General features: G+C 41.1%; 1 protein-coding gene across 7 annotated transcripts in view; it reads left to right on the top strand.

The window, feature by feature from the left end:
- The window catches only part of DYNC1I1 (dynein cytoplasmic 1 intermediate chain 1), a 199,750-nt gene that overhangs the window by 121,861 nt on the left and 64,186 nt on the right, over positions 1 to 13,703 (top strand). For all 7 annotated transcript variants that reach the window (XM_069774712.1, XM_069774727.1, XM_069774704.1 and 4 more), the window contains one exon: positions 3,227 to 3,352. In XM_069774712.1, coding sequence (XP_069630813.1) covers positions 3,227 to 3,352 — 126 coding nt within the window. The remainder of the gene's footprint in view (positions 1 to 3,226; positions 3,353 to 13,703) is intronic.

Raw genomic sequence — 13,703 nt, 5'->3', positions numbered from 1 at the left:
ATTCTGTTCCCAGTTGCATGTAAAATACGGTCCCAAACACGTGGGATCATTCATACCATTAAAGCTAACCCACTAGCCCCTTGATTCTTTTGCAGAGCAAAGGGAAAATGGCTTAGCTGTTTCATCAGGGATCTAAGGGAAAGGCCCAACAGACTGAATGTAAACATAGAGAGTGGGATTGCCTTGCTCTGTCCATGAGGATGAACCTTAGCTCATCTAAAGCCAAGAAAACCACAGTCTCAGGAATACTGCTGTGTCTCTCTTGATTCTCAGGCAGCAGCCTTGAATGCTGTTTCCCACAGCCCCATTTCCATGTTGTTTTCAGTTGCAGTAACAGGACAGCTGGGCACCTGGTGAGGACTGAATTCTGTAAATGCAAGTAGATTGAGTGAAGCAGTGAGTGTGTCATGGGTAGATTTAGGGTGCTGCACTTAGCTCTGTTTTTTTAAGAGTCAAAAAGCCTCATAATGGTGTTACCCAGCTAGGTATGACCCCAGCATCTGTGTAAACTTGAAACTGTATTTCCAGTTGCATAAACTGCGATTGCCAAACCTACATACAGACCAGCAAGATTTGAGTCAGTGTTTGTTTATGGCCAGATGTGCTGCCAACCAGAACATGCTTGCTAAACTTTCCAGGAGTGTGAACCAACCCCAAAGTGCCTCTAAACTGGTGCTTCAGACCTGGTCCCGCGCCCTAGCTGGCTGCAGTCATGCCGGTGGAAGGGCTTGTCGCTTCTGCCTGCCACGGTATCTGCCCCTTCACAGCTGTGGGCTCAGCTGTTTGCGCAAATGGTACCTAACCTATTCAGCCAAAATGAGATGCCCTGGCAAGAGCCTACTGTGCATGCTGTTTACTTGGATCTGGGCCAACATGCAATGAAAGGTTCAAAGGAGAAGCTGAGCTTTCTGTTCAGAAGTTGTTGTAATCTCTGTTGCGGGAGAGAGAGAGAAGAGGGGGATTAGATGGATGAGAGCAGTGGAGGGCAGGCTGGCACAGCTATGTCCAGCGAGGTGGTGTTTCAGGTGTGGGATTTAACCACCCTCAGGTCTCCCTCAGTTCTCGAGGAGGGAGAAGAGGTGGTTGGTCTGCTGCATGCTCTAAATCCCACGCAAATGATTTGGGTGCTTGTTTCAGAGGCATGCACAATCAAATCCAACAGGTGTTAAAACTCAGATTTATTCTTCAGTAGAAAGTTAGTTAGAACTCTGACAACATTTGTAAGCCACAGGCTCAATGATGGAAGGGGAATTAGTACTACACAGCCAACACTCACCTAACAGATGAGGGCTCTCAACCTGCAGAAGTTACCTAGGGCAGCGTCCCGACCCAAGGGGAGAGTCCCCGACTGCAGACCCGCTGCTCCAAGGAGGACTGGCTCACAATGTCCTCTGGCAGGGCCCCGTTTATACCCTTGTCGAACCTGATCTGTGGTCGTTTTAATCCCTGTTGGCCAAAAGGTCACTTCCATGTACCTGGCACATCTCCATTGGTCAGTTCAATTTTCAGCCTGCGGCCTCTAGGGTTTGGGTTTTTTCTTCCTCTCCTCCCTGCCTGGAGAAGTTCGTTTCCTGTTGGGGGGTGGAGGAGGTGTACTGCCACAGTGCTAAATTGCCCTTACAAGCTGTGCCAGCAGCCAGGGTTTGCCAGGTTGTAGGTACTACCGGGTCAGAGCTGCCCCAAAACAGGAAAGAGGCAGCTATGGTGGCCACGTGTTGTTGCTGGTTCTCCCACACGTGGGTCCAGGCTCATTTGGAACAATGAGCTTGAATGGAGAAATCATCAGCTCCATGATGTATTATCCATGGAAGTGTACACAAAGTGGGAAAGAGCAGCTGCTGATGGCAAAAGTTATAGCTGTGTGCATTATTTCTTCCAAATGGATTTTGACAGCAGAGAGGTTCAAACCCCAATAATAATGATATAAAGGGTTGTGGGGGGGGGTTTATTGTTAAAATGCCTGGTGTGGACCAAATTCACAGCTCCCAATAGCACTATTGGCAGTTTCTTTGTCCCACTTCCTTTACATCTACCAGCTGCACTGTTCCCCTATAAAGCGGTGAATGGTTTGGCAGGAATTTACCCGGGAAAGACAAAAAGTGACAATGATTTGCAGAGATCATTGAGAAATTTGGAGGGAAAGCATTCCTATTTTACAAGAGGAGGGTGTCGGTCCTGCGGAGCTTGGGCTGCTGGCTTGTTGGGCTGCAGAAGCCACGTGCTTTTCTCTGGACATGCCATAAGGTCCACTGCCTTACTTTGACTATTTAGAGGGAAGGACAGAGGCTACCAGAGGTGCCTGGTGTCAAACGTGGGAGTGGAGAAGTGCTATTGTGTCAGTAGAAAATAATTGATGTTTTGTGGGCAAATTGTTACTTCTTATGGGGTTTTGAAACAATACAAGGTCATCAACATAATGTGAAAATCTTATTTTTCATATATGATATTACGTGTACGTGTGTGTATATATGTATAAACAGAGCAAATACATACATGTGTGTTGCATATCTACTGCTATACATCAGTGGATGATGGGTATACAAGAAAATATGGATCTGATTTTAGAGAGCTCATTGCATCAATCTTACTGAGTCAGTGGAATTTGAGGTCACCCTGTGCTTTACAAGATGACCTCAGTATCTTGCAAAATTGAGCTTCTGTGAAGAAAATGTTTTGTTTGCTATTTGAATTGTCAAGAAGAGCTTTCAAGTTGATTCTATGCATAAGTGAATAGGAAGAGTGCCTAATGAAATAAGAGAATAGTTTTCAGGGATGCTGAAAAAACTGTGAATTTCAGAATAAAAGCAAGTCAATGCTATGGTCATAGTGTTTTTATTATCAAAATCAGCTAAGACAACGGTTTGTCCCTGAAGAAATGGTTAAGGAAATACTTTAGAATTACTCAAGCTTTCAGATTTTTCCTCTTCCTTGCTTTGCATTCCCTTTATGAATATCTGCTAGTTGTCTTTTCTGAGAACTACCTGCAGAAAATAACATTGCCTTTGTGGTATCTGAGAATAACTGATAGAGAACAAGGAGCAGGGGCTTTAAGGATGTTAAGGATGAGTAAAATATAAAACCAAAATGAAGCTGAATACTATGAGCTTGTATTATAATTAAAACCAGATATTGCACATTTAGTGCAGATTATTTCTGTCTCATCTGATTTTGCATAGATTCTTCATCATCCATCTTACTTCGTTTGCTTTTTTCTTTTTCTTTCTAGTACCCTGAGTTGATGGTTGCATCTTATAACAATAATGAAGATGCTCCACATGAGCCTGATGGGGTAGCCTTGGTATGGAACATGAAGTTCAAGAAAACCACACCGGAATATGTTTTCCATTGTCAGGTAAGGCTGAGGAGGCGATTAATTTTATGCTAGATGAAACAGAGTTTACTACATGGTACATCTTCCCACTGTTTATATGAAGAGGTTGAGGTTAAAAATAGGCATTTTTGGAAAAAGTACAAGCAGCAGTCCAGTGTTTTTAGAAGGCAACCAGCCTTCTCAAACAATACTGAAAGTCTGTCAGGGCTGCGTGTCATTCTTTGTGTATTTAAAACAGTCCCTGGGAGATTTAGTTTATAAAGCCCTTGCACTTATGAAGTAACTGTGGTGTACCACTTCCTCATCCAGGCAGCAACATATGCTTTCCCACCCACGTTAGCTTCCTTGCATCCTCTGTACTCCAAGCTGCCTACCCTTGCCTTGGTTCTGCTCAATATCATGTTTTGCCTTCAAAATTGGGAAGTACACTTTGCATTTCTGGGCATGCGTCTTACAGCTTGATAAAAACAGTCTGAATTACAAGGACTACTCCACCAATTCCTGTTTGACTCTCCTTTAGGTTAGCAAACCAGTGTTTCACTTCACTCAGTGCTACTTTATGACCATACTATTTTAGAAGTTTATGGCCATTTCAAAAATAGTTGGGTGTTTTATTTCTATGGGTCTGTTTACTCCTCTTTTGCCATTGCTTTTATGTGTGAAATGGCACAGCCTTGTATTGACAGAAATGTTCTTTCTCATTGGCTCTATCTCCATCAAACTGTCCAAACTGTGGAACAGGACTTGGGCCAAATTCCCAACCTCTTCATTAATATCCTTCTGTGGTAATTAAATACAGGACAGTGGTATTCAAAAAGCCATATGGAAAAGTTTCAGCAAGTAAAACTTAACAATCAGAGATTAGTAAAATGCAGATTATTCTGCGGTAAAAATTGCTTCTCTTGGAAGGATATGTATTACCTGGCTAATTGTGTAAGCTAAGTGTCATTTTACATTCAAGGACCAAACATCTTTTTGAACTGAGTTTATGTTTGGACTTGGGTACATTATCAGATGTAACATAGTGGGAGGGAGTTGCTGGAATTGAAGTTACTGCTTCAACCCGATTAAGTAACCTTTAATTCTGGGCATGTTTTTCTAATTTGCTATACTGAAAAACAACTTCACAAGGAGTCTAGGCCTGCACAGCAAATATGCCGTGCAGATTTATATACGTATATATGTATGTGTGTGTGTGTGTGTGTGTATTACCTTTGAAATGAGAACTTCTATTTTTCTGGATATCATATTCAGCAGACTGATGTGTTCTTTCAGACTGCTTAAGATCATAGCTCAGATCCCATGTTCAAATTCTTCTAGGATGTACATGCAGCTTAATGTTTTAAACAACATATTCAAGAGGAGAGATTGCCCATTGCATTTTCAGGAAGAATAATCCTTAAACTAGATTAGATTGATTTTGCAAGATAATAACCAGATTCAGGGTAGCCCTTCTGAGTACACAAAGGGAAGACTGACTACAGACATAACAATGTGCTCCGTTAATTGAAAACTCTGTCTAGTTTTAAAAGTAGGTACCCTTAAACAGGGGAGGTATGACTCACTAAATTCAAAGCATTGAGACAGGCTATACTCTCCATTAGAAAAACACACATAGGACAAAGTGGTGGCCAGAGATTTGGCCTGGCTGAGCTTCTGTCTAATTCACCCATAAGTTGGATGTCCCCCTTTTTCGAACTGGATCCTTAAAACCTGTGAATTGAGAGACACATATGGCCCTGTGCTTTCACATACATCCTGGATTCATCATCTTTCAGTTAAATGAAATCAGTTCTTCTGTTCATGGGAAATATTTCTTTTCTTGGTCAAACTGTCCACAGATAATTTGCACTATAAGTCTGTTATGAGTTGGAACCATGTTTGAACCACCATTATGGGGCTTCTGACCTGTGGAGTATCTTCTGCATCTCAGATCAGATGGGGATACCCACATGAGATGAAATGGGGAAGCAAAAAGCATGAGACTTGGTCTCTTGAACACAGGTTTTGTACTAACTGACTCATATGGAAAATAGGAAAAAAAATTAGCTCAGAGTCTGGAATTCAGTTCTGTAGATCATCATGTTATTCTGTTAGTTAGTGGAAACCAACTGTATTATTAGTTAGCCCAATATCATTTATATTGCCATTTTGCAAGAGAAATATTCCCTTATTCAGTCCTGATTCAGCCATTTCTCCAGGTCTTCTGTGAGACACGCCCAGTTTTTTCCTCTGCAGTACATGACCTTATAACAGTCCAGCCCAGCAGATAGAGATGAACACACACCTTACCAGTACAGCTAGGTTGCCCAGGTATGACAAACACAGTACTTTGAGTGTATTTTCCCAGTAGCCCTCTATTTTCCTTTCCAAAGACCTATAAAAATGTGGTCTTAATAAATACTATATGGTGCTGACTAATACACCTTTTGCCTTTCAATTTGGGGGCTCATAGAGTGAGATATAAGCAAGTAGAAACTCATTTCAGATGTGACTGTTGAGGAACTCATGCAAGCCACTTCTGAGAAGCCAAATCAATAAATAGGTTTATGAAGCCATTTCTGAGGAAATTCTAAGAAATTCTACCTCAGGAGTTCTGATAACATCAGTAGAAATAGATATGTGAAACATCTCCAGACAGCTGAAGAGCTGGCTGAACTTCAGCAAGTGCGCATTTGGTAAATTCTTGAAGCTAGGAACTGTAAAGTTTTTCTGTCTTTCCTGGTATATTATACAGATTTAAGTGAGATGATTACCAAGAAATTTCTTAATTTTCTTTACCTCTTTCTATGACTTTTTGTAATCTTACATAGGATCATTGAAATTGTCATAATCAGAACAACAGGCTTTCCCATAGCCTTTGCTGAAAGTTGCCAGAACCCAGGGGCTTCAACTAAAGTTGTCTATCAGCCATGGCAGACAATGATGCAAAAATCTACCAGTGATGATGTTTTTTCCTAACTCCAATCAGCAAAACATTTGATTTCAGTCCTCAGATGTGAGGAATGATGTATTCTCTAAATGTTTATCTTAGCTGTTGTCACTAATGATCTTACTGGTATGAAATTCTTGCCCCATTTAAAGTCATATTAGGTTGTTGGCTCATCAATACAGTGTAGGTGGTAGTAAATTTCATAGCTCTACAATATGTTGTGCTACAAATACTGGGTCCAATTTTAGTTAATATGCATTAAGGGAAAAATTATTATCAGCCAAGTGGACTTGTTTACTGATTAATTTATATGAACTGCCATGTGGTCTATCAAATCCTTTCTAAACTAAATAGGCCTACTGGCTTCTATTCTCTCCTCCTGTGGAATATTTATTTTCTTCTACTTGTTTTATTTTTGCCTTTCTTTAGGTTTTTATATTTCTGCTGGTCTGTATTGGTACCAGTACTGTTTAATATCTTCATCAATGACATGGACAGTGGGATTGAGTGCACCCTCAGCAAGTTTGCCAATGACACCAAGCTGAGTGGTGCGGTTGACATGCCTGAGGGATGGGATGCCATTCAGAGGGGCCTGGACAAGCTCAAGAAGTGGGCCTGTATGAACCTCATAAGGTTCAACAAAGCCAAGGGCAAGGTCCTGCACCTGGGTCGGGGCAACCCCCAGTACCAGTACAGGCTGGGGAATGAAGGGATTGAGAGCAGCCCTGTGGAGAAGGACTTGGTGATACTGGTGGATGAAAAGCTGGACATGAGCCAGCAATGTGGGCTTGCAGCCCAAAAAGCCAAACATATCCTGGGCTGCATGAAAAGAAGCGTGACCAGCAGGTTGAGGGAGGTGATTCTGCCCCTCTGCTCCACTCTGCTGAGACCCCACCTGGAGTACTGCGTCCAGCTCTGGAGTCCTCAGCACAGGAAAGACATGGACCTGTTGGAGAGGGTCCAGAGGAGGGCCACAAAAATTATCAGAGGGCTGGAACACCTATCCTATGAGGAAAGGCTGAAAGAGTTGGGTTTGTTCAGCCTGGAGATGAGAAGGCTCCAGGAAGACCTTATTGCAGCCTTTCAATTCTTAAAAGGGGCTTATAAGAAAGATGGGAACAAACTTTTTAGTAGGGCCCGTTGCAATAGGACAAGGGGGAATAGTTTTAAACTAAAAGAGAGTAGATTTAGACTAGATGTAAGGAAGAAGTTTTTTACAATGAGGGTGGTGAAACACTGGCACAGGTTGCCCAGAGAGGTGGTAGATGCCCCATCCCTGGAAACATTCAAGGTCAGGTTGGACAGGGCTCTGAGCAGCCTGATCTAGTTGAAGATGTCCTGGCCCATGGCAGGGGAGTTGGACTAGGTGACCTTTAAAGGTCCCTTCCAACCCAAACTATTCTGTGATTCTCTGATTCTACTTCACCCAGTGATGTGCTGCCAGTATTTTAGCTGGAAGTCCCACAAATTTTTTCCTCTATAGCTCATCATACATCCCTTTACCACAAGGTTAGAAATGGGAAAGCAAGGAAGAGTGAGGGATTGGGCAATTTGTTCATTTGTTTTCCTATGCAAGCAAAAAAATGTTGTCTCAGAAGCAAAATCAAAGTGGAAGGGTGATTTCATCTGCCAAAGGAATGAACGCCCAATGCTTTCCTTAGGTAGTGAGGAATAAATTGAGCACGCAGTTAATACTGCAGAGTGCAGACTGGGAATGTCCTTGTAGGGAAAAGTCAGGGATGTCCTCTTCCTCCATGCTGGAGCATCACAAACTCTTGGTGTAATCCAGTGCATTCCAAAGGCAAAACCCAAGCCTTTCAGAAGTACTGTATGAGGCCTACAGATGAGTCATCCCTGGTTGGGTTGGTTTGGCAGTATCCAGAGCATTCCAGCAAAGACATGGAAATCACATTGACTCTCCCTCATTTTGGTGGGAGAATTTTAAGCAGTGGTTCACACTGCTTCTCTCAGCTACTCTTGGTCTGCATTTAGGTGGGGGTGACAAAAACAAAAATAGTATGGCACGGTTATTGATGACATGACTCAACATGAGCTCAATCCTATATTGATATATGCAATGCAGCGACTGGCCTTGTATGTGAACGTTCCTGTACTATTGATCAATAGAGTAGTGTCAATGATATTTCTTATTCTAGCTCTCTTTCTTAGAAAACACTTATATGTCTGTAATGTGTTTTTTCACTGAACAAATAAAAATTTACCTTACCCATTAATTATGAGGATTATTTGTAATGCAATGCCTATTGTTAATGTACTACTGGTCATCTCTGCCCATGATGTTTTTTCTGTTTCCTGGGGGACTGATCTAAGCTTTCTAAGCCACAGTGACCTGAAGAAGTATCTGAAACTTTGCAACAACATCTCTGGTTGAGTGAGGCAAATGAGAATGCGGACTATCTTTGCCCTAAAGTGGGTAGTTGAACTCTGAGCTATTATACCCTTCCTTTCAGCAAGTCCTGTTAGCATGGGTACAGCACTGCTTTTAAAACAGATCTCATAGCTTTTGAGTTAAAGCTGATCTACAGAGGCGGAAGATACAAGGGAAATAAATAATCAGTGGGTCTAGTGGACTTCAGGATATTGCAAACCATTTCCTTTCTTCTGGAACCAAACAGGGGTTATTAAAGTTGGTTGAGGTATCTGGACCTCAGCTTCAAACATCCATCACTTCAAGAGAGGAGGGGTGAGGAGAAGACAGCTAAAGATATTAGTTTCATGCAAATAAACCAAATTGAATGTTACTTTCTGATTTTGAGGACTCTGAATTGTGTTTGGAAAGTTTGATGGATTCTGCTTTCCTACACCCAGTCTAATGATAGCAGCATCAACAAAAAAATGACTACATTGACTGCATTTTGATTTATTATAGATTATTTCCTGATCTATTAATTTCCTCTTTCTCAGCTATGTCTTTTCCAAATGTCTCAAAAGGGCAGTGAGAAGTACAGATCTGACACTTAGAAGTCTCCATTCAGCATATTTTTAAGGAAGGATAGCACATGTGAAGTAGCTTTTATTTGAGGAAGCAGTAACCATTTAAGAGTTCTTTCAAGGAGTCAGATTGACTTTTAGCATAATCACAAAAAGATTTCAGCAGTATATCACTTTTAATAGCTGCAGCTATTTCTGTCCTTTTCCTAAAATGCCGTGCAGTCAGATTTACGTGGTTGGTTCCATCTCTTTACTAAACTGTCAGGTTTTTGTGGGATATGGGACTTGTGTTTTCTATTTTAATTTCAAGAAAAGCTGTCCATGCTTGGAAAATATTGGTGGATTGGGTACAGAAATCAGCCACTCAGCCGCACCACAAAATGTTTCATTCTCCCCTAGCTTTTTTGTAGTGGCTTCTATACACTGCCATTAAGCTATGTGTTTGACCACTCTTCATTGCTTATCCTGGTGTGGTCTTTCCCTTTTCAACTAAATGGATGGAGTCAGAAATGCGTATCTTAGAATTAGATGCACTGAGGTAAGTGAAGGGCTATATTTAGTGGCTGATATTGGCTGCAGTTGCCTTTTTTTTTTTTCCTGATTTGGTTTCTTTGTTGTCTGTTCTTTCAAAATCAACATAAATTCCTTCAGATGTACTTTTTGCTCCAGCAGCCTGCCTCCTAAAGGTGCTGAGCACCCAAATCCATGAGACTTGTGTGCAGAGCAGGCTGAGGTAACAGCATAAATGACTAATATCCTCCTTTTCCTCTTGTCCTTGAGTTTCCATCTCTGTGGAAGCCAAACCAGAGCTCAGTCCCTCCAGAACTTTAAAAGAAAGGAACAAGTTTAATTGTCAAGAAAGCATGGTTGGAATACTTAAAAACTAAAGAAAAATTTCTCTGATAGTTATATTGCTGTTTTTCACAAAGGCTTCCTCACTTTTTTGCTGCTAAGTTTCAAGTAAGGATTCAGCTCTTTAGAGCCATCAAAGAAATGAGAGACCATAAGCTCCCTCCAAGCTTCCCAGAATTTTGTAAGTGAAAACAATCTGAAGAACCAGCAGCATGTCCAGTCCCAGAGCTGACTTGTCTAGTTCCTCAGTTTCTAGTTAGAGGGGGCACCTGTGGTCAGTCTTTAAAGGGCTGCAAATCTCAGAGAAGACATGTGGCTCTCAGCTGACTGCAAATTTTCAAAAAAACCCCAAGCCCCTCCTTTGGAAGAAAAAGTCTTTTCCAACATGAATTATCCTGTGACCCTATGATCCTAAACATGAATCAGATTCTGCCCATTTTCAAAGTAGTTCTTTGGTAAGTGGACCTCTGAATGTCTGCCTGTGAAGATGCTGAGGCAGCTCCCATACTGGGAATGCTCCAGTACCTAAGGACCCAAATTTCTTGCAGAATTTTTGTAATGCATACCAAAATGTTGTAAAATTGAATCAAGTAGGGCTTCTTCAGAGATGAAGGGTTTGTTTCGTTTTCATTTCTTTTTTGTTTCCTGCTATGCATTGTTGGTAGGATGATCTTTGTGGAGCTGCGTAGAGCTCTGCTGTGCCTGTTCTCCGGGACACTTTGTTGCTATTACATTTGTGACTACGTGGTCATTTGCACACTGCAATAATTCATGCAGATGCATAGGTGCACCATTTTGAATTAAAACTGGGGGGAATTCCTAGCTATGCTACTGGGGAAGGAGAACAGTTTCAGCTATGGCTTGTGATAGAAGGACATACTCATTCTGTTCTTATTTTAAAACTTTTTTCCTCTGTCCTGTTGTGTTTGTCCAGGCTGGAACATAGAAACATAGAGCACAGTTTGTGCTGTGAGGATTTCAGTAAACAAGAGCCCATGTCCTGTCTCTTAGGCTTTTGGGTTAGGTTCTTCCTCCTGTTCTCAAGTGATGCCAGCTATCTTTTTTTGCTCCTCCTATTGGAGGCTACACCACTTCTAGCCTTTGGTGATTAAAAATAACTATCATTTGGCCTAAGATGAGTGCTCCAATACTTGTGGACAGATTGTGTATAAGTTACCCACACATCTGAAGGCTGTAGTATTTGGAAAATGGTTTTCGGCATCTTAGGCGAGAGGAGAGACCTGCATGCAGCAGATTTGTAGAGGGGCCAAAGAGGACCAACTATACAAGAGGCAGAGTCTCCTGTCTCCTGGCTATTGCTGAACCCCGAGGCATCAGTGGGGGAGGACAGAAAAGTCATTGAAAATGTGAAAATGTATATTCTGTCTTTGGTGCCACAGTGTCTTATCCAGTCCTGAGATCACCAGTATGAAATGCCCCAAGTCCTGCTTTACTGCTGAAATGCCACAGCTGTTAATGTGGCATCTGCTAGCATCTGCAGCTCAAGAAAAAGTATGCCATGTTTTCCACATAGCCTTTCAGTCCTAAAAATCTCTTAAAACTGACTTTATTTCTTCAGAAGATCAAATCATGATATTTTTCATCGCAAGAGTGGGAGAAGGAAACCTTCTTCCAGGCAAGATCAGAGAGAAACTAAGCATCGTTATGTAGACTAAAGGGAAGTCAATTGGATTCAGAGTTGTGTGCCTTCCCTTGGGTTCGTTTACCTGTATCTTTCCCAACCCTTAGCAAAGCTGCTTTTTCCATGATGACTTGGATCTATTGCTATCTTGTGCAGAACCCTGAAGAGCAACACACCCATCAAAGCCAATGTGTACATTATAACAGCATAATTGTATGCCATATCCCATCAGTCTGTGAAATGACTGCAAATACAAAAGGTGGGTGCAGTTTCCCTATTAACATTCTGAATTACTTGAGGACTGTGTTTATACATACAAAGTCTACTAGCAACAGAATGCTCCTTTTCTTGGAGCAATACTTAACATAGATCATCTTCCTCATTTGAAACAGAGATTTCAATTATGAGTCAAAGAATTAGGAAGTGATGAATCTGCTTGTCTTGGATAGAAAATTTTAGGCGGTTCCTGCTTCTAAGCCTTTTTTGGAGGGGGGGTAGATTATCATATGCTTAAATGATATGCTGTCATTACTAGCAATAGCATTGTGCTTTTTGTAGGTGTTAAAATAGTGATTTGTAATGAACCTGTACTTAAAGATGCTGTTTCTCTTCTTAAAGTTCACATAGTTTTCCTTTCAGACCAAATATAAAGAATATGTTGGCCACTTAATATAGTAGGCATTCTTTTTTTTTTAAGTTTCTTTGTTTCACTGAAACTTGCATTCTGTTTCACAGAAACATTCAGCACTTTCTGAATTACTAGCATCTAATATGCAATATTCAAATAATGCAACTTGAAGAAAACCTAACCTTTGAATTTGCAGAGTTAGACATGCAGTATTTTTAAACTTTAGCTAGCTAAGGAAAAAAAAAAACAGTCAAAAACTATATTTCATAAGAGAAAATTATAGTGATATTGAAGGTTTGCCAAAACCTCAAGCAGTGACAAAATCCACAGAGTGTCCTGAAAGAGATGCCTTTGCAAAACCATTCCTTTGCACATGGCTTAGATTATTGATACTTACAAACACATGACATTATTCGTTCGACTCAGAATTTTTAAAAACTCTGTTGGTAAAAAATGCAAATTTGTCACACTATGCCAAAATCACAGAGAAAAAAAATCACCAAATCCTGCAATTGTTCCTGAGGGTGTTTTATGGTTTAGTAGTTGTTGATCTGGTTACATTTCAACATGACCTAGTGTAAAATATTTCAACAAAAAGGGAGGAAGGAAGGAAAAAAAGAACATAACTTTCCTTTGTTGATATGAACATTATGTTTTATAGTTTTTCTTGTATACCTGAAACTCCCAGTGCTAAAAGGGGTTTGGGTGAACAAGAAATGCAGGATCAGATGTGAAATCTATAAGTCACTGGGATCCTTCCACATAATTTTTTTCCATAAAGGATATGAAATACCATGCAATTCCCTAGCTGCACTGCAAATGATGGATAAACAGCCATAGGCATGACTTTTCTGTTTAGGTTATGTAACTGTTCAGAGTGTAAGCTACTTGCAGTGGAGACTACATTTGGTCCAAATTCGAGAAAATTATTTCACCTCATGATTTTTGTCTCTGTGGGAGCTCTGTGTGAGGAGTGAAGCCTCTTTCTGTGTTACCTGGCACAAAATATAAAACAGTTACTCTTCTAAAGTGCTGTAAAAGGCCCCAGAAACCAAGGAATCCATCATTGCAGCCTGGGGTACAACTGTCCTCTGCTTTAGGTCTAAAATCAACAGTTTTCCGCCCTCTGCCCCCACAGCTGGATGACTGACAAGTACTTCCCTGAAAAGACCTTTTGTATACGGGCAACATTGATATAATGATGATTAACGCTTCCTGCTTCCCACAAAGGGAAAGCAGAAGCACGTGCCGACTGGCCGAGATACTGATACTATCCTTGGAAGATGTTTCCCGTGGGGCAGAGAGTCTTCTGGAAAGCGGCAAAAAGGGGAGTCTCTATCAGCCCCCACAGGGACTGCCCAGTAAT

Source organism: Haliaeetus albicilla, chromosome 2 (assembly GCF_947461875.1).
Source record: "Haliaeetus albicilla chromosome 2, bHalAlb1.1, whole genome shotgun sequence".
Taxonomy (NCBI): Eukaryota; Metazoa; Chordata; class Aves; order Accipitriformes; family Accipitridae; genus Haliaeetus; species Haliaeetus albicilla.
This window is presented reverse-complemented; position numbering and strand designations above follow the sequence as displayed.